Genomic DNA, 23,205 nt, shown 5'->3' with positions numbered 1-23,205 from the left:
GGAGGTGAGCAGAGTCATCTGCAATTAGCGGATAATTAGCGCCGCTGACCCTTGGGGCTCATCAGCGCTCCCGGGGCCAGCCCCCAGCAATCAGCCAGGGCAGGTCGAGAGTGTCAGGCCCAGGAATGAATAGGGCTCATCAGCGGCGCGGGAGTCGGGGAGCCAATCAGGAAAATTAATAGCGGAAGAGAGGGAGAGCGAGCGAGGGAGGGAAACCCGGACAGACAGACGGACAAGAGAGACCGATGTAGGCAAGAAATGAGGGGCAGATAGAATAAGGCGGATGGGATAGGGAGTGAGAAACAGGAGCCATCAGATAGGAACTGGGATAGAAAGGAGGGCGGGAAAGGAGACTGCGGGAGGGAGGAAAAGGACGAAAAGGATGGGAAAGATGGAGGGAGCAGGGCGAGAGGAACGGTGAGTACTTGGTACAGTGTGGGCACTGGAGGAAATCGCTCACGGAGGCCAGGGTGAGGAACCTGGGGAGTCCGCGACGGAGGGGGAGTGAGGAGGAGCCAGTGACAAGGGATACCGCCGGGGGGGAGGGTGAACCTGGTCTCCCGAGGACGAAAATGATCTCCCCCAACCGAGACGAGCGGTCCAGAGCCGCGGGACCGCGGAGGAGCGCGCCCCCTGCCGTCCGCGCCTCCCAGCCCGAGGGGGCGCCCGCCGCGTGGTCCGCCCGGGGGCCCCGGGAGGGGGCGTCGGGGGGCAGGCGGCAGGCCACGCTGGGGTACTGGCCCTGAGTCCGACGGAGGGCGGCGGCCCGGACCGGGGCAGGGGCGGGGGGTGCTCCGATCGCGCGCCCGCCGCCCCGCGCTCGGTCCACGCGGGGGCCCGCCTCCGGATCCGCGCCAGGAGCCGAATGGGCAGAGCCGTGGGGGGGGCGGTGGGCGGGCGGGCCGGAGGGAGGGGCACCGGTCCCGCCGCAGCCGCTGCCTCCTCGGCGGCCGCAAACTTTCACAAAGCGGCATGTCCGGCCTCATCAATCTCCATTAATAATAGTTGGTTGGGCTGCGGGGGGCGGGCGGGGGTCCCGGGCCGGCCGGCCGGCCGGGCCGCTGGGAACGGGCTCTGCGGAGGGAGCGGGAGCCCGGGCGCGGCGGCTGCGGGCGGAGGGAGGAAGTGAAGCGTAATTTGAGGAAGATGGATGAGTCCGGAGGGCGACACCCCCAGCCCGCCCGCTTGCCCGCCCCCTCCCTCCTTATGAGCAAGAGGAGCGCGGCGCCGGAGCCACACTGCGCCGAGCCCGCGCCCCGCCGCCACCTCGGCCCGGGAGCCAGGCAGCTAGCCCGGCGTGCGCGCGCAGGGCGCCCAAGCCGCGGGGGCGCACGGCGGCGCCCGGAGGGGAGCGCCCCGGGGCGGCCGCGGCTCTGGGCACCATGCAGCGAGCCGGCGGCGGGGGCGCCCCCGGGAGTGGCGGCGGGGGCGGCGGCGGCGGCGGGGGCCCGGGCACCGCCTTCTCCATCGACTCCCTGATCGGGCCGCCGCCGCCGCGCTCCGGCCACTTGCTGTACACCGGCTACCCCATGTTCATGCCCTACCGGCCCCTCGTGCTGCCGCAGGCGCTGGCCCCCGCGCCGCTGCCCGCCGGCCTCCCGCCCCTCGCCCCGCTTGCCTCCTTCGCCGGCCGCCTGACCAACACCTTCTGCGCGGGCCTGGGCCAGGCCGTGCCCTCGATGGTGGCGCTGACCACCGCGCTGCCCAGCTTCGCGGAGCCACCCGACGCCTTCTACGGGCCCCCGGAGCTCGCCGCCGCCGCCGCCGCCGCCACTGCCGCCCGAAACCACCCCGAGCCGGGCGGCCGACGCCCGGAGGGCGGGCTGGACGCCGACGAGCCGCTGCCCGCCCGCGAGAAAGTGGCAGAACCCCCAGCGCCCCCGCCTGCGCACTTCTCCGAGACTTTCCCAAGTCTGCCGGGTAAGTGCCCGGGGCCGACTGGGGCGCCGGGCGGGAGGCTGGTCCCCCTGGAAGTCCGAGGCGGCAGCTTGCTCTCAGAGCCCCGGCACCTGCTCAGAGCCCCCCGGAGTCCTGGAGCCCCAGATGCGCCGCCGTTGTGCGGAGCCACCTCCAGGTCCCAGATCCGCCGCCCGCTCTGCCTCCAGAGAGCCTGCAGCCTCGGCCCGAGACTCGCGCGTGCTCCCGGCCAGACTAGCGGGTTGCCTCCCGGCGGTCTGGTCCTCCGGCCCCGCTCCCGCGGCTGCTTGCAGAATCTCTTGCTCCTCTGCTGGGAATAGAGAAGCTGCACTTGTGGGGTTCCTGGGGACGCCAGCCAGACCCCCAGGTGAGGGGGCAGTGGGGCAGCTGTCAGTTCAGTGAGGGCTTCTGCGGAGACGGTGGTATTGACCCCCTGCGGGCCCTGGGAACGCAGGGCCAGAGGGAGCGGTCTTAGAGTGGTGCCGATGGTGGGGGGACCTGTGTGTCTCTTGGGTGTGGAGGTCGCTTCTGAACTGGCGGATTTGCAGCCAGGCCTTGGAGAATCTAGCGGGAGCCTAGCACTGCGGACTGAGGTGGTCTGGGAGGCCGAGAGACGGCTGAAGGCCGGGCTGAGTGGGGTGTGGCCCCAAGGCCTGGGAGTCCAGAATCCAGCTAAGATCCTGGAACCAGTGAGATTCAGCTAAGAGATCGCTCAGGGATCTCCTATCCTCCATGGAGAATCACCTCTCAGGAGAGGTGAAGTGTATTCAAACAACCCTGTTTGGAATCAGTCCAAACAGGCCTCCCTGTTGACCTTTAACCCCTAGAAGCTGGAACAGCTTTCACTCTCCAGAGGCAGATTCGGGTGTGCTGAGACCCACAGCTTTTGCAGCTTGGTGGGTGGGCCCTATTTAAGAAAAACAGGGGCTGCTTGCAAGTGTGGCATTCCTGAGGCTTCAAGTTCTTTAACATCGGGATGAACCTGCCTCTGCTTAACCGTTCATCACATCCAGTTTAGCAGGTGGAAGGGACCCAGGAGGCTTGGGGGAGGACTCTAGTGGAGACAAGGAGAGCCAGTAGCCCCCTTTGTCCTTCGCCAGGGGAGAGCTGTTCCCGGGGAAGGGCTCCTGGGCCCTTTCTCAGAGTTGTCCAAAGAGCCAGTACTTCTTCCAGACCCCAAGGGCTGCTCTGGAGTATGTCTGCCTCTTCTTTCCCCTTTAGCCCTGGGCATTCTGGCTCTGGGGTACTCAGCTGCTGGGTTTTTGTACCTGGTTGGACCAGGAAGAACCAGTGACTGAAATCTAGGCAGCATCTCCTGGGAAGGATCCAGAGGAAATGATAGAGCTGCAGCTGGAACGTGGGAGGAGATGTCCACAAGATAAGGGATGGGGGTGGGGAGGAGCCACAGGAGGATGGGAGGAGGGAAGGATCAGTGGGGAGTCCTGAGACAGAAAGAAGAGCCAGGCTGGTGGCGTTGGGGAGTGAAGGGGTTTGGAGGCAGTAGGAGAAGCAGACACCTGAGGAACAGTTGAGCAGAGCCCGAGGGGAGAGGAAGACATCCCAGTGGAAGAGAGCAGGGGTGGAGTATCCCCAGAGCATGGGAGACCAAGCAACTCGTCCTGCTCTTCAGGTTCCGCCCTCCCCACTTCTTGTTTTGCCCCATCTGTGTAGGGGGGCCTCTTTTCTGAAGCAGGTAGAATATCTGCAGGAACACCAGGCGTGGAGGTGAGGCAAAGCAGAAGCAAAGGACAGAAGACAAATGCTGAGGAATAGAACAGAGGCACACAGACAGACTGTGCGCCCAGATCACCCAGAGATGCGAGCAAGGAGAAGGCTGCCTGTTGGAAGAGACGGGCAGGGGTTTCCAGTGCTGGCTCCAGGAAAAGGGGGGCAGCGTTCCTGGGCCAGAAGTGTGTGTGTGTGTGTGTGCAATAGTTCTGTCCTGAGAGGACTGGGAAGGAGCTAAATAGACTAGTAGGAGAGAGGGGAACGTTTCAACACTAGGAGCAATTTTTTTTTTAAAGGTTTGTCAATATTGAGAGTTACCAGAAATGAATTTATATACAGAACGAGGAAGAAAAGAGCTTCATCACCTAAAGAGAACGTTGGAAGCAGTAAAGGGGATTGTTCCTCGTTCCTGGAGTAACGACAAGGAATTTCTTTGCTAAGAAGGATGGGAAGGAGACCTCCTAGAGGAAGAATTCTGAGAGGTGCTGGAATGAAGGTCATCCCCCCATTAGGAAGAGAGGCACAGAAAGGGTTCTCAGTGGGGCTTCTGGGCCTGAGCAGGAAGGCAGAGATTTCAGATGGAAGGTTCACAGTTAATGAATGGGAGGGCTTCCTGTGACTGCGGCTTCTTCTCCCTCTTAGTGCAAACTCTCCCGACTCATCTTCACCTCACCACTCACGTCCACCTTCCCAGCCTTGATTTTTTTCTCCCAACAGAGTTGAGAAAAGAAAAAAGCAATTCCAGAAACGTTAGACGTAAAATCAGTTTGAGGAGTGAAGACACATGGCCCATGCTGAAAGTGGTGGGAAAGTGAACACTCCGCTTGGCAAATTGTATCAGAGTATTTAGTACGAAGTAAAAGAGTTCTTAGAGCGAATAATGGAGCTGGAACCTCAATACAGATTTTGGAGAAGGGATGGCATCTTTAAAGTGACAGAGGAGGAATCACTATTCTACTGTGAATGGGTAACGTGGATCTGAAGTTATTAATTTACATTTGTCTAGTGTCTTACAATTACTATCCATTTTAATGAAATTACAGTGAAGACAGGCCAATTTGGAGGATGGTGAGTGAAGTTCTTTTTGTTGGGAATTAGGACTATTTCTAAAAATTTTGCTGAGAGTTGAGACAGATAGCACCCTACTAGAATTGACGAGGAACAAAGCAGAACTTTATTATGGTTTGATGGCAGGGTAGGAGCTATATTAGCAGGCAGAGAGAAATACCATGTACAGAAATAATGGGGGCAGAAAAGGTTTGAAAATGGTACCCTGAAAGCAATTCTAAGTTTGGAGCATGGGAGCAGTCGATGTGGATAACTGGGAGAGATGTCTTACTAGGAGTGATAACAGAATTTTGAACTAGCAGGGAAGATTTAAAAGTATGAATCAACAGAAGCACCCAGACCAGTGCCATCTAGCAAGTCATTTATGTAATTAAAATAATTTTCTTAGCCACATGCAAATAGTAAAATGAAACAGGTGAAATTAATTTTTATAATTTATTTAACCCAGCATGTCCAAAATATTATTTCAGCATTATTCAATATAAAAAATTTAATGAGATGTTTGATATCCTCTTTTCACTCTGTCCCTGAAATCCAGTGTGTCTTTCACACATTCAGCACACCTCAAGTTCAAACCAGCCATGTTTCACGTGGTCTGTAGCCTCCTGTGGACCGTAGCTGACATATCAAATCTGGAGAATTGTAAGAACGGTCCTGTGAAAGGGATGAGGGGAAAGGAGCTTTGAAACAGGTGGGTAGTGAAGTTGTCGATGTGTTAGGAATATGGAGGGACGAGAACAGTTGGCCCCAAAAGACATGAAGAAAGAGAGTTCTGCCTTGAGTGGGATGAGCAGAGATGATCTTGCATGTGAAGGTGTGTGAGCTCTGACCGAGGTATCGAGTTATTGAAGCTGACTTGAGAATGTGGCGCTCACACACATCACAGAGAGGATGGGGGAAGCAGATGCTGCGTGCTAGGGAATGATGAAAAGAGCCGTCCATTCGGAAAAATTCAGGAGGAAACTTTGATTTGGAGGTGTTTCAGAGCAGCGATTCATTCAGGGGGGAAAAGGCTGGATTGCCTGAAAACAAATAGTTAAGGGATGGTGGATACTCCGTACGTGATTGTTGGGTCGACAACGCAAATAGAGTGAGATAGTGTTAGGAAAGATAATGCCGCTGCTGAGCGTGGCGAGGGAAAGACCACTTGTGGTTGAGATGGTATGGAAAAGAAAACGTGGGGGGACTAACCTGGGAGGGAGATGGCAGGGTAGTGAGCATTCTCTTCTAAAACTAAGCAGAAAAAATGATTTGCTAATTTCTGAATAGAGACTGGCAATAATAATGGAAACCGTTCAAGGAGGCTAGCGTGATATCCGAGTGCTGACTGGGGTCAGCCATGCACCTGGCCGTAGCCAGGGAGCGCTGAAGACGACCCATTAGTTAATTTCTGAACAGGTATCCATTATGACTGTTGGAATATATTTACTCACAAGAGGAGAAAACTGGGAAGAATGATGTGACGTGGAATCAGAGACTTCTGTTAGAAACAGGAGGTAGATTTTTCTTGGGAGTGATGCAGAGCATGTTTTCCTAGAAATTTTGAGAACGAGCGTACTGGGAAAGGGACTGCTCCACTGACGCTTACAGAAAGGCACATGTTGCATTAACTTCATGTGAGTGAAAATGGACATTTATTTAGGAGTGACGCAGGGGGTTGAGGTCTCAACTTTGTCAGTCATTAGCTCTACAGCTTCTGCAAGCCACTGAGTTCAATTCAGGAAACATTTGTAGTGCGTCTGTTATGACCTTAGTTTTCAGACACTCTGCATGTGTGGGTGCTAAGTCGCTTCAGTCGTGTCCCACTCTTTGCGACCCCATGGGCTGTAGCCCACCAGGCTTCTCTGTCCACGGGATTCTCCAGGCAAGAATACTGGAGTGGGTTGCCATTTCCTCCTCCAGGGGATCTTCCCAACCCAGGGATGGAACCTGGGTCTCCTACATTGCAGGCAGACTCTTTACTATCTGAGCCACCAGGGAAGCCACTTAAGACCCTAAAGGCGATTCAAAATCTTATCACTTCTCTACGCTTCAGTTTCCTCACCTATAATGTAAAGTTTTAGTTCAGATGATTTTTAACATCCCTTTCAGCTTTATAGAACTAAAAGCTTGGTTTTTCTAGCCTCAGAATTTAAAGTCAGACTGTTAACATGGACTCCATGGACCCCCCCTTGTGAGGAAATCTGTTAATTATGGATGTGGAAAAAAATTTTTACATCTACATTTCTACTAACTTCTCACTGAAATTTGGCATGTCCTGTGATTATGAAGGTAGGCCAGAAATCATCGCAGGGTCCGCAGTACCTGAGAGTTTTGTTGTCAATAGAGATCACAGATGTTTTCATACAAACTTAACAATTTTTGGAGACATCTTGTTGTTTAATGAATTGATAAAGAAATGTAAATGATTATATCTCAAATACATTTAAAATATTTGATAACTGTATTTTATATAATTGCTCCCTAATGTAATCCTATGTGTTTTAAGTTATGTACCTGAGAGCTCTGTTCTGCAAAGGGGTTCACAGGCTTTTTCAGGCTGCCACCTTTGGTTGACCCTGGGTGAGACAGAGAATGTTACTGGGAGGATTGGAATGGATATTGAGATACCTTGTGCCTCAGCGAAGGCAGCACTTGGGAGGGTTGGAAGACAGAGGGGTCTCTGCTGTTAACTAGGGAACTGGAGATTCTAAAAGTGAAAGTCACTCAGTCATGTCTGACTCTTTGTGACCCCATGGACTAGACAGTCCATGGAATTCTCCAAGCCAGAATACTGGAGTGGGTAGCCTTTGCCTTCCCCAGGGGATCTTCCCAACCCAGGGATTGAACCCAGGTTTCCCACATTGTGGGCAGATCCTTTACCAGCTGCGCCACCAGGGAAGCCCAAGAATGCTGGAGTGGGTAGCCTATCCCTTCTTCAGCAGATCCTCCTGACCCAGGGATCGATCCAGGGTCTCCCGTATTGCAGGCAGATTCTTTACTAACAGCTATCAGGGAAGCCTAGGTTCTAGAAGATTGGGGCATAATTCTTATACTCAGGGCAATGGGCTTGAATAGTCTGTACTGGGACTAGGAGGGGAGAGGCAGTAATTGGGATGAGGAGGGGCTAATGTTTTAACTAGAAAGGAGGGACGTAATGTTCTGAGCAAAGTATCGGCACTGAGGGCAGTGTTCGAGTGAGAAGCTACAGGCAAGGATGTTTTGCCTTGGAAATAACAGAGAAAGAAGGATCTTTGCGGTGAAACGGATCGGGAGTTAGGAAGCAGCAATGATACAAGTAGTGTTGTAGATATAAAAAAAAGAGAGGCGCTTAAAGAGGAACAGTGAGAAGAAAAGAACTCCCTGGGGGAGTTTTTCCCAGAGGGAATGGGGTCGCGGGGTACCCTGCCTCCGAACCAAGGGGGAGTGGAGAGCGCCCTCTTCAGGTGCTGCGGTGGTGATGCAGGAGGTCTGGATTAGGAGTGGAAGGGGAGAGGTTGGGGTTTTTCACTGACATCAGACTCATTCTTGGAGAAAGTTACAGCTTAGAGTCATGTGGAAGAAGTTTTGAAGTGCTCATTGGGAGAGTGAGAGGGAAAAGAGAAGCTTGAGTTGGTGTGGCAGAAGAGTGACCTTCACGGGTGAATTCAGTTGTGGTCGGAAAAGACAGCACAGCAAGGCAGGTCGTCAGGAGGCAGTGGCTTCCCTCCCTTCCCATGACAGAAGGGAAAGGAATACTCTTCCAGAGATGAGAGGAGGTGTCTTATTAGAAGCAAAAAGGCAGGGTGGTGCCAAGATTAACAGAGACCAGGGTTGTGCAGAGAAATCACTTCGTGAAAAGGAGGATGGGGGAAACTGGAAATACCTTCTGAGCTGGGGACAGTGGGAGATGGATTCCTTAACTGAGAATTATGATAGCTTTTGTTCAGTCGCTCAGTCGTGTCCGACTCATTGCGACCCCATGGACTGCAGCCCACCAGGCCTCCCTGTCCTTCACTATCTCCCGGAATTTGCTCAAACTCCTGTCCGTTGAGTTGGTGATGCCATCTCACCTTCTCATCCTCTGTCGTCCCCTTCTCCTCCTGCCTTCAACCTTTCCCAGCATCAGGGTCTTTTCCAATGAGTCAGTGCTTCACATCAGGTGGCCAAAGTATTGGAGCTTCAGGTATTAAAGTAGAAGTCTTGGATAAGCTGGAACTCCGTACTGGGAGCAATGGGAAGAGAAGCAATGCAGGTGTTCCAGGAGGGAGGGAGACGAGATTACCCCAAGACTGAAGCTGAGAAGCAGTTTGTGTTGGCATGCGTGCATGCTCAGTCAGGAAGTCATGCCCAGTGCTTTGTGACTCCATGGACGCTAGCCCGCCAGGTTCCCCTGTCCAGGGGATTTCCCGGGCAAGAATACTAGAGTGGGTTGCCATGCTCTCCCCCAGGGGATCTTCCTGACCCAGGGACTGAACCAGCTTCTCCCTCTGCTCCTGCATTGGATGGTGGATTCTTTACCACTGAGCCACCTGGAAAGCCCTGGGTTGTGCTGGAATGGATGACAACTATCCTATAAATTATGCACCGGTCCCCGGGGGTGTGTAACAGAGTGGTCTTGGCCCAACCACGCCTCTGTGTGTCCCAGCTTCCCCATCAGTAAAATGAGAGGTTTGAATTAGGTGACCTCTAAGTAAATGGCAACCCACTCCAGTGTTCTTGCCTGGAGAATCCCAGAGATGGGGGAGCCTGGTGGGCTGCCGTCCGTGGGGTGGCACAGAGTTGGACACGACTGAAGCGACTTAGCAGCAACAACAGCAAGGTCACTGCAGCTTGACAGTTCTGTTATCTGTAGGGATACCTTTATTAGTGAATTGTTCCCTTTAAAATAGAAAAAAGAAGCCACCACACACATAAAAAAAGCAAGGGGTCGGCGGGAGGGGCAGATTCTACATCTCAGTGCTGAGTTGTCCTGGTCCTAAGAGGAGGCAGCACCCGGATACCCACATCTCAGGATGGAATCAGGGCTGGGCTCTAGGGTGGAAAGGGCTCCATCATCTGAGACCAGGGGTGTGTTGCCTGAGTGGAGCCATGGACAGCTGTCGTCCGGAATGAGAGAATCCTTGATAAAAGGTGGGGTAGATCTTATCTGGGCCAGAAACGTTAGAGATCAGTTGTGACTGACCGGATGTTGTGAGGAAGGAAAGAGTGCCCAACGGCGAGTGAGAGACAGAGCAGCTGTGCTGTGCGATCAGCCCCTGGTCGCCTGTGCTATTTCTCCATCAGGGTTTCTAAAAGGTAGTTTTTACTTGTCTATTTTTTGGCCGCGCTGGGCCCTCGCTGCCACGCTGCCTTGCTGCCACGGCTTTCTCTGATTGCCGTGCACCGGCTTCTCACTGTGGCGAGGCCTCTCCTTGGGAAGCGTGGGCTCCAGAGCGCTCAGGCTTCGGTAGTTGTGACTCTGGGGCTCTGGAGCACAGGCTCCGTAGTTTTGGCCCACGGGCCTAGGTGCCCCGTGGCATGTGGGTTCTTAGTTCCCAGACCAGCGATTGGGCCTGTGTCCCCCACACTGACAGGCAGATTCATAACCGCTGGACCGTCGGGGATGTCCTTGGAACAGGGTTTCTGACAGGGTGACAGTGGATCTCAGTCTCTGTTTCATTCATTGAAAACAGAGAGACCGTGCTGCCTGGAGGAACAGATGCGGGTTTTGGATACTGATCTCAATCGCTTCTTGGCCTTTTGGCTAAGGTCAAGTGGATACCGATTTCAGCACCAGCTCTTTCGTGACCTGCGGCAGAAGACTAACCTCTGCAGTCTCTGTTGTCTCACCAGTAAAATAAAGGGCAGCAATCCTTACCTCTTGGATCTGAAGATTAAGTCAGAAGCAGTTTGTCCAGCTTCCTAAAGTAATAGGTGGGCAAGAAATTATCGGTATTGTCCACATGCTAGAAATGGACAGGGAGCTCTCCTGGAGATTAAGTTGGGAAAGGCATCTTTACTAGAAATGGTGATGGGTGGCACTCTCTGAACTGAAAAGGACATGTTTCTGGGAGTGATGGTAAAATAGCCTTGTATTCTGAGGACTTAGTTTATATGGGGCATGCCCGGAGAGAACACTGCCTGCATCTAACACAGGTCGATTTCAGAGTTTGTCTTTGGCTGTTTCTCCCTCTTTTCCATTTTCCTGTCTTACATGTTGGTGAGAAACTCTCTGTAGACACCTCATGGACATGGCTGCCCAAAGCCTTTCTGCTGCGTCCCAGGGAGACTGTTCTTCCTTTTTTCCCCATTAAAACAAATGTAAAACCAAAAGCAGCAAACGGATAAACAAAAAACTTTTTTCTTCATCACAATCCCTATTCCTTCATATGTCTGATCTCAGTTTAGTGTTAGGAGCATGGCTATTGGATTAAAATAATTCATGCTGGATGGATTAAGGAGGGTTTTTAAAAGTCCAAATAACTTTCAAACTTGTGAAATTTTAGGTGGCACTGTTATGAGTAGTTTGAGGGATGACCTGGGTATCTTTTGGGGGAAATTATTTTGGATGGGAGAGGTGTGGGAGAGACGCAGGGGGCTTCTTTTTCCTGGAGTCATGTGATTCCTGCTCCTTCTAGTTACAGTGGTGTCTGCAATCAGAACTTTTGGGGTTGCTTGTGACAACTGTTGGTCGGTTATGTCCAGTTGTTTGCGACCCCACAGACTGCAGCATGCCAGGCTTCCCTGTCCTTCACTGTCTCCTACAGCTTGCTCAAACTCACGTCCATTGAGTCAGTGATGCCATCCAACCGTCTCATCCTCTGTAGCCCCCTTCTCCTCCTCCCCTCATTCTTTCCCAGCATCAGGGTCTTTTCCAATGAGTCAGCCCTTCGCATCAGGTGGCCAAAGTAGTGGAGCTTCAGCTTCAGCATCAGTCCTCCCAATGAATACTCAGGGCATTTCCCTAGTTAAACTAAAATGGACATTTATTGATTCACGTGGATCCAAAAATGCAAGCCATGTTGTTGGGTCTTCCTGTCTTGCTCTTGGTCTGGCTCCTCTCTCTGCCTCCACCTCCTTTTCTCCTGGTGAGCGGGAAGGGAGGGCACAAGCTTAAGCCGCCCTCAATTCTTATCATCCCAGGCGGGGACCCCAGGGGAGCACAGCACGTGTGAAGTCCTAAGGCCGACTCACTAGCTTGAGTCAAGGCCCCAGGAGATGGAAATGTGTGGATCGGCCAGCTCCAGGTCACTGTCCTTGTGACTGTGAAGGTGGGGAAATGTGACTGACATCCCCAGTCCCCTGGGCAGTTGATGGAGAACAGCGGCCAAAGAAGGAGGTGCCATGAGTGAACAGGAGGGGCAAGCAGAAAGGAAGGAAAGAGTGTTCCTTGAACTTCCTTTCGGCATCAAGGAGGAAAGCCACAGTGAAAGTCTGGCATGCCACAGCTGAGACCCAAGGCAACCAAATGAATAAATAAATATTTGGGGAGACTGTTTCCATCAGTGGGCAGTATTGTTCTTTAGGTGAGAAAATACACTTTTAAATAAAAGAAATAGTGACTGGTAAGGTGACGTCATACAAACCAGTAATAATGGAAAAAGCAAACAGGAGAAAGATCAGGTGGGAATTTTGTCTTGGGAATGAGGGGGAAATGGCCTGTTACAGGACAAAGGTAAGATTCGGGGATTGAGGCCTCTTCTGTGGCGATTTAAGGACCATCTCCAAGAATGTTAAGGGAAGATGTTGAGGATGAGGTGATAAGTGGTCCTGATAAGGACCGGGTCTAAACCTAAGCTGGCTTTGATAGGAAGGCGGTTGATCTGATGAAGCATCTGGGGAGGACTTCTCCTCCAAGTGGAGGGAGGAAGACTGTTTACTGGGAAGAGTAGGAAGAGCTGATTGGAGACCTAGGAGAGCAGGGTTCTGGACCAGCTCTGTCCCCAGCGATGTGACTGGGAAGTCATCTAATCTTTTTGAAATTCAGTTTTGTTCTCCACCTGAAAGTAAGATGCCTAACTTCCCATTACTACCACTGGTAGGTCAGCCCTGCTGCAGTGAGTTGCCTGAAGATGACAATCCTAAGTGTGAAATCGCTTGGGAAGGTTAAAGGTCATGCAAGGGTGCTCTTGGCAATGACCACATTCAGTTCAGTTCCGTCGCTCAGTCGTGTTCACATCTTTGTGACCCCACGGACTGCAGCATGCCAGGCTTCCCCGTCCATCACCAACTCCTGGAGCTTACTCAAACTCATGCCCATCGGGTCAGTGATGCCATCCAGCCACCTCATCCTCTGTCGTCCCCTTCTCCTCTTGCCTGCAGTCTTTCCCAGCGTCAGGGTCTTTTCCAGTGAGTGGCATCAGCATGCCCTGAAAGGAGCTCCAAGCTTGGGGTGGGCAGGTGGTGGTGGGGAAGTCTCTGTGACCTGGTCAAGAAGGTGGGAGGGGCTCTGGACTGCAGTGACACAGAGGAAGTTCTCATGTGGATTTGGAGTAAGGAATGCTGAAGACTCACGGGGAGAGCAGAGAAAGGAAGTGAATCTTCCTTATTTTACGTAAAAGTATGGCAAGGAGTAGCAGCATAGCAGGGCATGAAATTAGTGAGGATGAATGAAAGATACATTGAAAGCAAGCCAGTTGCCATGAAGGGTGGGAGAAAGTACCGTCTCCAAAAAGAGAAATAGTTACAAACTGGGTGTGATGGTAAAATGAAGGTGGTGCACACATGCCTCTTTTTGGGGGGATGACCTGGATTTTTCCCACCTTTTGACCCCACCCTTCTGTATTCAGGAAGCTGGAGAGTTGTCCAGAGAGGGGTTTGGGGCACGTGAGGGTTGTTGTTTAGTCGATAAGTCATGTCTAACTCTGTGTGACTCCAGGGACTGTAGCCTGCCAGGCTCTTCTGTTCCAGGGGATCTTCCCGAGTCAGGGATCAAACCTGCATTAGCAGGCGGATTCTTTACCACTGAGCCACCAGGGAGACCTGCCTGTGAAGGTCGTTGTTCTTTAAATGGAGGGAAGAGAAGCCAGAACTGAGTGTAGTGGGGGAGAGGCTTCTTAGCAAATACTAATGACTTGGTTATATGTCAGCTGGACCGGAACAGGCCAGGTGAGGGCTGGACAGTGCAGAAGCTCTGTGAGTTCCTGTGGCTGGGGGTCTAAGGTGGTTCTGCATCCTGGGGGCTCTTCTGCCGCATGACCCAGGCCCGTCATCCTCGCTGACCTTGGCGACCGTGGACTCCTCTCTAGGTGGTACGTACCTGGGGCAATTTGTTCTTCCTACTGGAGAACACCTACCATGGAGTCTCTGGCCCCAAATTAGGGCTTCTTGTCCTCTCCCAAGGAAGACTCGTTGCAAGGGCGCCCCTGAAGCCTGAGTGCTGCTCTCTGCAGAGGGACAATGCCCCTGGAGCGGATCCTACAGGTAATCACGGTTCAAACCGTGTAATTTCTGCTTTTCAGGACAATAGCATCTACCAGGAGGACGTGATGTTTCCTAATAACAAGCTGCCCCACTGCCATTTCCCCTGGATAGATGAACAAAGGCTTTTCACAGACGCTAGACCTGCCCATAAGGAACAAGCTGAAAACAGTGTACTCTTTTAAAACATTTTTATTTTATAGCGGGTATAGTTGATTTACAATGTTGTGTTAGTTTCAGGTGAACAGCAAAGTGATTCAGTTATCCATTCAGTTCAGTTGCTCAGTCGTGTCACTCTTTGTGACTCCGTGGGCTGCAGCACACCACGCTTCCCTGTCTTTCACTATCTCCCACAGCTTGCTCAAACTCATATCCATTGAGTCAGTGACTCCATCCAACCATCTCATCCTCTGTCGTCCCCTTCTCCTCCTGCCTTCAATCTTTCCCAGCATCAGGGTCTTTTCCAAGGAGTCAGCTCTTTGCATCAGGTGGCCATAGTATTGGAGCTTCAGCATCATTCCGTCCAACGACTATTCAGGACTGATTTCCTTTAGGATTGATTGGTTTGATCTCCTTGCAGTTCAAGGGACTCTCAAGAGTCTTCTTCAACACCACAGTTTAAAAGCATCAATTCTTCGGCACTCAGCTTTCTTTATAGTCCAACTCTCACATCCATACGTGACTACTGGAAAAACCACAGCTTTGACTAGATGGACCTTTGTTGGCAAAGTAATGTCTCTGCTTTTTAATATGCTGCATAGATTGGTCATAGCTTTTCTTCTAAGGAGCAAGCATCTTTTAATTTCATGGCTTCAGTCACCATCTGCAGTGATTTTGGAGCCCAAGAAAATAAAGACTCTCACTGTTTCCATTGTTTCCCCATCTATTTGCCATGAAGTGATGCCATGATCTTCGTTTTCTGAATGTTGAGTTTTAAGCCAACTTTTCACTCTCCTCTTTCACTTTCATCAAGAGGCTCTTTAGTTCTTTGCTTTCTGCCATAAGGGTGGTGTCATCTGCATATCTGAGGTTATTGATATTTCTCCTGGCAATCTTGATTCTAGCTTGTGCTTCATCCAGCCTGGCATTTCACATGATGTACTCTGCATGTAAGTTAAATAAGCAGGGTGACAGTATACAGCCTTGATGTACTCCTTTCCTAAACTAGAACCAGTCTGTTTTTCCATGTCCAGTTCCATGTCCAAATTTAGTTATACATATACATAAATCTTCTTCCCTGCTAGCTCAGCTGGTAAAGAATCTGCCTGACCTGGGTTGGATCCCTGGGTTGGTGCTACCAACTCCAGTATTTTGGCCTAGAGAATTCCATGGACTGTACAGTCCATGGGGTTGCAAAGAGTCGGACAAGACTGAGCGATTTTCACTTCAGTTTACATACATAAATCTATTCTTTTAAAGATTCTTTTCTCATATAGGTAATTAGAGTGTTTTTTTTTAATTTTTATTTTTACTTTATTTTACTTTACAATACTGTATTGGTTTTGCCATACATTGACATGAATCCGCCACGGGTGTACGTGAGTTCCCAATCATGAACCCCCCTCCCACCTCCCACCCCATATCATCTCTCTGGATCATTCCCTTGCACCAGCCCCAAGCATCCTGTATCCTGTATCGACCATAGACTGACGATTCGTTTCTTACATGATAGTACACATGTTTCAATGCCATTCTCCCAGTAATTAGAGTATTAAGTAGAGATCCCTGTGCTATGCAGTAGGTCTTTATTGATTATCTATTTTACATATAGATCAACGTTTTCTTATATAACCAGTAATGTCCCTTTTAATCACAAAGGACAGACCTTCTCCCTTTGGCCATGCTACCTAGCACAGCCAGATTGTTCCCAATGAAACACTTTTCCTTCTGCCCCAGATTTTCTCACCAGGATCATTATTTCCCATGTAAAAATTTTAACAGTGTTTTATTGATCAAATTTTTTGGTTCACATCAGCCAGCTATACAGCATCTGCAGTTAGAAATTTGCTTTCATGGACAGTTTATCCACCAGGTTCAATTATTCTCAATCAAATTTTGCAAATAGAAATTTTATCAGCGAGATGCGCTTCTGTCAAGTTTTAGTCAAAACCATTTTCCTACGTGCAGTTTTTGTTTCGAGTATGCTTGCTATTTAGTATGTATTATGAAATTCGATAAAAGAGTTTGCATTAATTTTTTAGCTAATTCATGAGAAACTAGTAAGGCTGTTTCAGGACTGCTGTGTTGTAAAGGATCGGACTGCTCTGTTGTTCGGCCAGTCCTTCGGAATACGTTTCCGGTCACTTTGGGTCTTGAGTTCTCAAGTGCTCCCAGCGCTGGTGGAGCAAAGAACAAATGGCTGGGCTCCAAATCCATCAGTGTTTAGAGTGTAGCATCTGTTGGGTTATTTTTTGGGGGGGAAGGCTTTTTACTCTCTCCCCCCGCAACTCCCTGATTTTTTTTTCTATTTTCTCCCTAAACTTTCCAGCCCTTTCAGTTTCTCTGACTGATCATCTGATTCTTCTGTCCCTGGTTGCCTGTCCCGCCTCCCCCAGCCTCACTCGGTGCCCCAGGCCCTTTCCTCTGACAGATAGCAGTATTTTCCCTTCTCTGTGCTTTCTTCTATTTCCCTGCCACCTCCTCCCAAGAGTTGCTTATCAGACCCCTCAATGTCATGATTATAAAGGCTCAGAAAAAAACTCTTCCCCTCCCCCCACCCCCCACCACGCAGAATCCCGCCGGGATCAAGTAACCAAGAGAGGTTGTGAACCTGCGCTTCCTGTATGGCTTTAAAAGCAGCGCTGGAGGTGGCCTGCTCGTGTGGGCTCGACTTTCACGGAATCTGTGTGAAGACAGAGGGATGGATGATGTGATCTCAGGAGGGCCCTGCCAGATCGGGAACCTGGGAACCTCATCTCAGTCATCATCAATTTAGATTTATTGGACACCCCCTGGGTGCTTGGAGCTGTGCTAAATGATTTCATTCTTCAAGCCCTGAATCCTAGTTTCTGCCTTTTTGTAGCAGCTGGTTAAAGTAGTGTAGTACTGGGCTGGGTTTTAACAAGCTTTTCTTTCTGTTGTTTACTGCAAACCATGTTTTAAAAATTAGAAATTAAAAGTTAGAGGATTTAGTAATGATGTTGGGGATTGCCCTTGATTTCCTTTAGCATGAGATCCTGTCGGTTCCCACCGCATATGGATCCCTCTCCAGCGACTCTCAGATCAGAGGGCCTAAGGCTTCCCTTGTGGCGGCTCAGCTGGTAAAGAATCTGCCTGCAGTGTGGGAGACATGGGTTCAATCCCTAGGTTGGGAAGATCCCCTGGAGAATTCCATGGACTGTATAGTCCATGGGGTCGCAAAGAGTCAGACACGACTGAGTGACTTTCACTTTTCACTTTCACTGGAAAGTGGGGAGAATAATATTTATGGAGAGGATGTCTTTTGTCCGGAGCTGGGCTGGAGAAACAGGGTTGTAGGGAATATTTTAGGGGAGGCTTGAGAAAGGAGGGACAGAGAGGGAGAATCAGAAAGTGCTCAGGAGTAGATTCTTTCTTTCAGTCAACAAATATTTATCCAGGACGTCCCTGGTGGTCCGGTGGCTAAGACGCTGTGCTCCCATTGCAGAGGGCCTGGACTTGATCCCTGGTCAAGGAACTAGATCCCTCACGTCACAACTAATACCTGGTGCAGCCAAATAAAAATACATTTAAAAAGGAGGTATTTTCTCAGTGCCTACTCTGTGCAGGTAGCTTTCTAGTTGCTGAGAATATAGCAGTGAAATATATATATTTTATATATATATATATATTATATATATATATATATATATATATATATATATATATATATATACCTTCCTGGAAAGTGAAAGAAAGTGAAAGTCACTCAGTCGTGTCTGACTCTTTGCAACCCCATGGACTATTCACCAGGCCAGAATACTGGAGTGGGTAGCCTTTCCCTTCTCCAGGGGATCTTCCCAACCCACAGATCAAACCCAGGGCTCCCGCATTGCGGGCAGATTCTTTCCCAGCTGAGCCACCAGGGAAGCCCAAGAATACTGGAGTGGGTAGCCTATCCATTCTCCAGGGGATCTTCCCGACCCAGGAATTGAACCGGGGTCTCCTGCGTTGCAGGCGGATTCTTTACCAGCTGAGCCACTAGGGAAGCCCACCTTCATGGAACTTATGTTTTAGTAGGAAGAGACAGCCAAAAAAACAGAGTTCATTTTGCAGTGGCAATGGCCCCTGAGGCCCTGCACCCAGGGAGGGCCCCCACACTCCCAGGGAATGTCAAGGCAACCTCCACACGGCTGTTCTGTCACGTTTGCTCTGCAGGAGAGAGCTCGTGAGCCTAGGTCTGTCTGCACCGTGCTTGGATCCTGCGGGGAGAACACCCTGGCTGCCCACCTGGATCTCAGGCCTAGGGGCCAAAATGGCAGTTTTCTCCCAGGGAGCCCTAACGCGGGGCGGCCCCGCAACTGCTTGCAAAGGCATCCCATCGCTGTTTGCTTCCTTCTGCCAGAGCTAGCTTGCTCTCTGCTTCAGCATTTGGCAAGCCAGGGGCTGGCCCGCCACTCCTCGCTGGGGGCCCATGGGAGGTGCCAGGTGCCCTCGAGCTAGGGGACCCCGGCATGGCACCCGGCCCCATCAGACGCACTCCCACAGCCTCCTTCCTCATGGGCAGGACTGCGCTGACCTAAGAATGTGTTTGCAAGGCTCGCAGAGCGCAGACTGACATGAGGCCTTGACTTGGGAATTGAGGCCCTGGGAGCAGGCCCAGAGGTCTGGCGTCTGAAGAGCCACACACTTGCTGCGCTATAGAGGCCTGAAAACCCAATAAAAATAAATGAATAAAGTTGGTTACGTATACCATAGCAACAAGTAAAGCAGAGAAAGGAGATGGGAAGCGTAGGGAGTTTTGATTTTAAAAAGGAAGATCGGGTCTCGTTGATAAAGACCTGAAGGAGGTAGGGAATGAGCCAGTGCCAGAATCTAGGTGGAGAATCTAGTATTCCAAACAGAATAACCCAGGGGAAGAGCAGGGGAAGGGGTGGGAGGGGCAGAGCAGGAGAAAACGCTGATGAACTAGCAAGAGAGGAGGGTGACTCGGGCTAGTTGGACCCAGAGGAGGTGATGAGAAGTCAGTTGGGCAGCGGCTCTACTGAGATTTGCTGGTGGGCTGGTCACAGATGGTGGGAGTGAAGGTCTGGTCTGAATAATGGGGGTGGGGTGGGGGGAGTTACCACTACCTGAGATGTGAAGGGAGGGGGGCTGAGACTGGAAGAAGCTGACTCTGGAGAAGGTTCAGGAGTCTAGTTTGGGACACCATTACACCTGCGTTCTGGGGAGGTGGGGATGGCCTGGGAAAGGGCCCTTAATGACATGAAAGGGGGACTCAGGGATGTGAATCTTGCAGAAATTAAACCGATTTTGGATCAGGATGAGGTCAGGGAGAAAGCCCAGGGTGCTGGGAGGTGAGCCCCGAGAGGCAGGTCACCGGTGGGTGCAGGTGGGTGAAGTTGGATGGGCTGCCAGAGAACCCAGCCCACCTTTGAGGGAAGCAGTAAGGCCTGGGTGAGGCTGTCAGGGGGTGTGCCACGTGGGCTTTGAGATGGTGGATGATGCAGGAAGCCCTCCAGGAAGAGACAGGGCTGGGGAATGACACCACCGGAGAAGGGGTGGAAACGTGCGTGGACTGGGACGGGGTGGGTGAGCGGGGCGAGGCTGGATCATGGCCTCTAACGAGAATGTAAACTCGGTTCCTGAGCAAACGAACAGGTGCGGGTAGCATCCGTTCAGGACAGCTCTGGGGTCGGGGAAGGGAGCTGAAAGTGAGCGGGGCTGGGCGGGAGCGCAGCCGGATGGCAGGGGTGAGAGAGGAGGGCCGGCCCCGCCCGCCCGGAGCGTGGAGCTGCTCCAGCCTCACGCATGCGCGTGCGCGCACACTGCCCGTCTAGGAAGCATTTCGCGGGGTCACCTTCTCGACCTCGGAGTGTGCGTGCGACACACGTGGTGATGTGCACACATGCGCCCCCGCTTGTACACCACGAGCTCCACTGGTGAGGGGCTGTTCAGTTGACGGGCTAATCTGTTTTATTCTCGTTCTCCTTTTTACTGGTCGGTTTTCTTTTTGACTTTTTGTGGTTCCCCTGTTGATTGGTCCTTTGGGCAGAAAACAAGGGATTTTGTAAAACTCAAACGCTAAAAAACACTTGTCATGCCTTATCTGTGGTTCCGATAAAAATGTCGCTATGACGCGACCAACGGTGGAATTAAACTTTAGAATTATGTATGGGTCAAAATGTTTATATGCCTGTGATTACAAATAACCAGCAGCCTACTGAGTCAGAATCTCTCTTTTCCCCTTTTCCTCTCTGTATTCCCTCCCTCGCTGCACTTCTATTTCTTCCTCCGCCTGGCCTCCCTTGTTCCCTCTGGTTCTCAGCTGACATTGAGCTCAGGGTCCCCAGGATTCTGAACTTGGGCAGAAAGCAGCTGTTGGTGCTTTTCACCTCCTTGGCTGGGACAGAGGGAAGGTGGAAAAGAGATGGCATCTCTTTTTTTTTGAGATGACATCTTTTTAAAATGAAGGCTGGAAAGAGTCCTGGGGGAGCTGAGTGATTGGAAGAAAAACCTGGCCATCGAGAAAGTGGTGTGTGTGGTGGGAGGGCTCCCTGGTCTGGGCTGGAAGTACAGACACCTCCTGACTCTTGGGTCCTTGGGTAACACTTCCTGGATCCCAGTTTGGGGCAGGAGGGAATCACATGACCCCTAAGTTTCCATCTGGAAATGAGATGCTACGATTCTCAGCTCCATGAAAGAGGGAAGGAAGGGGGGCAGACTAGAGGGGCTTGTGTGGCTCTTCCCACAAGGCCAGGTGAGGAGTCCCGGGAGGAGAACAGAGGCGGCCTCCTCTCTGTCCCGCAAAAGTGGATCCTCCTGCGTTCTCACTCCTGCCTGTAGCTGCTGAAAGGATCCCGAGCCCGGCTCCAGCTGTTTCATCATGATGAGCAGCTGCACGGTCTGGGCTTGGAGGGGCGGTCCGTGAGCAGGGAGCCCTTCACTGGGGTCTAGAGAAAGCTGGGGAGGTAGCAGGTAGGGAAACGAGGTTGAGGGGTGGGGGCTGAGGCATCCGGGTCCTAGGAATGGGGCCCTCTTGATGGTTGCCTCCCCTGTGTTGCCTGAGTGAAGTCTGTGCTGGTTAATACCTTTCTTCTCGTCTCTCTGTCTTCCCAAACCTCTTCCCACTCTGCCCTGCCTGTGTGCCCTCCTGTCTTATCCCCTCCATGTCTGTCTCTCCTCCGGCCGGCATGCTGTCCACACCTGGCCCCGGTTCCATGTGCCGCCTCCAACCTGTCTGCCTTCTCCTTGCCTCCCCCCCAACCCGATCCCACCCCGACCCCACCCCGTTGGCCCCCACTCCCCGCAGCAGAGGGGAAGGTGTACAGCTCCGATGAGGAAAAGCTGGAGGCACCCGCAGGAGACCCGGCAGGCAGTGAGCAGGAGGAAGAGGGCTCGGGCGCGGACAGTGAGGATGACGGCTTCCTGGACAGTTCTGCCGGGGGCCCCGGGGCCCTCCTGGGACCTAAACCGAAGCTGAAGGGCGGCCTGGGGACCGCAGCGGAGGAGGGGGCGCCCTCGGCAGGAGTCCCGGCGCCCGGGGGCAAGAGCCGGAGGCGCCGCACGGCCTTCACCAGCGAGCAGCTCCTGGAGCTGGAGAAAGAGTTCCACTGCAAGAAGTACCTCTCGCTGACCGAGCGCTCCCAGATCGCGCACGCCCTCAAGCTCAGCGAGGTGCAGGTCAAGATCTGGTTTCAGAACCGGCGGGCCAAGTGGAAGCGCATCAAAGCCGGGAACGTGAGCAGCCGCTCTGGGGAGCCCGTGAGAAACCCCAAGATCGTGGTCCCCATACCCGTGCACGTCAACAGGTTTGCCGTGAGGAGCCAGCACCAACAGATGGAGCAGGGGGCCCGGCCCTGAGCGGCTCCCCGGGTGCCTGGGGAGGCACAGGTCTGCGAGGACACTGGGCTGGGCTCTGGGGACCACAGGGGCCCCTGCCGTGGTCCTGCCCTCAGATGGGGCTCTGTCGGCAATTGGCACGGCTCTGGGGGGCCCTCCTGGCAACCTGAGATGTGGACCCTTTCTGGGTCCTGGGCCATGCCAGAGGCCCCAGGCCTGGACTTCAGGGGTTCTCACTGTTGAGGAGCTGCTGGGACTGAAAAGGGGCTCCTCGGGCCTACAGGGTGCCCCTTCCTTCAACTGATGCCCTAGAGTCGCTTCTGAGGGGTGGGAGGCAGCCAGGGTGAGACCTGCCAAGCTGGTCACAGCTCCTTATTTATTTTGTGTAAAGTTTGTATATATGGAGCTCTCTGCCTCGGTCTGTCTGTGTCTTCCAGAGGGACTGGGGAGGTCATGTCTCCTCCAGCCTCAGTTTAACCTCCCAGCCCCAGGGCGGGCACCGCCTCGCCGGTCTACAGCGCAGGACATGCAAAGAAACAGGTTTCTGCCCCCTTAGGTACCCCTTCGGCACTCACCGTCTCCCCCACGTAACCTACCTCTGCTTCTGTCCTTTCCCACTGCACTCACCGCTCACTGTTCCCACCTCCAGATCTCACACTCCTAACAGGCACTGCTGCCTCCGACTTCAGGGTAGAGGACTCACTCGCTTCTGAATTGAGAGGAAGTGAAGTGCTAGAGCCCAGGTTCTCGGGGGGGGGGCTGTGTCCAGGCTGTCTGACTAGGTGGAGGCCATGAGTCCTGTGAGGACCCGGGGCAGGCCAGGGGCTCACCCTCGTCACCCGGGAGCCTGACCATCGTAAATCGTCTTCTGTGCAGAGGACTTGGCAGCTCAGGCCACATCTGCTGCTCTCTGACATTCCAGACGTGAGGGCCTGGAGCAGAAGACCCACATCCAGTCCTCTGTGCTTACAGTGCTGATGGTGGTCTCCCTTCCCACCCACCCTGCCCCATTTGCAAGCTTGGGACCCCAGATCCTCCTCTGTTTGAGAGGGCCCACTGCAGAGTGCAGGAGGCAGACATGTGTGTCTGGTGGTTCTGGGAGGGGGTGTGCTGTGGGGGAAGCTACAGAGATAGGAGCTAAAGGCTTCAGGGTGGGGATTCTGTGAGCAAATT

General features: G+C 52.4%; 1 protein-coding gene across 1 annotated transcript; it reads left to right on the top strand.

The window, feature by feature from the left end:
- The first annotated feature begins 1,382 nt into the window (after positions 1–1,382).
- Positions 1,383–22,977, top strand: GBX1 (gastrulation brain homeobox 1). The gene is made up of 2 exons (XM_069588733.1): positions 1,383–1,920; positions 21,503–22,977. Exons 1-2 carry the CDS (start codon positions 1,383–1,385, stop codon positions 22,051–22,053), a joined length of 1,089 nt encoding a protein of 362 aa, XP_069444834.1. The 3' UTR covers positions 22,054–22,977.
- The last annotated feature ends 228 nt before the right edge of the window (positions 22,978–23,205 follow it).

Source organism: Ovis canadensis, chromosome 4 (assembly GCF_042477335.2).
Source record: "Ovis canadensis isolate MfBH-ARS-UI-01 breed Bighorn chromosome 4, ARS-UI_OviCan_v2, whole genome shotgun sequence".
Taxonomy (NCBI): domain Eukaryota; kingdom Metazoa; phylum Chordata; class Mammalia; order Artiodactyla; family Bovidae; genus Ovis; species Ovis canadensis.
Note: the sequence above shows the minus strand (reverse complement) of the source record. Positions and strands in the feature narration are given on the sequence as shown.

Excerpts from the sequence above, each read along its gene's own strand:
- GBX1 (XM_069588733.1), top strand. The coding sequence starts at position 1,383 with ATGCAGCGAGCCGGCGGCGGGGGCGCCCCCGGGAGTGGCGGCGGGGGC. Across the intron at positions 1,921-21,502 it reads GACTTTCCCAAGTCTGCCGG|CAGAGGGGAAGGTGTACAGC; the intron begins GTAAGTGCCCGG and ends CACTCCCCGCAG.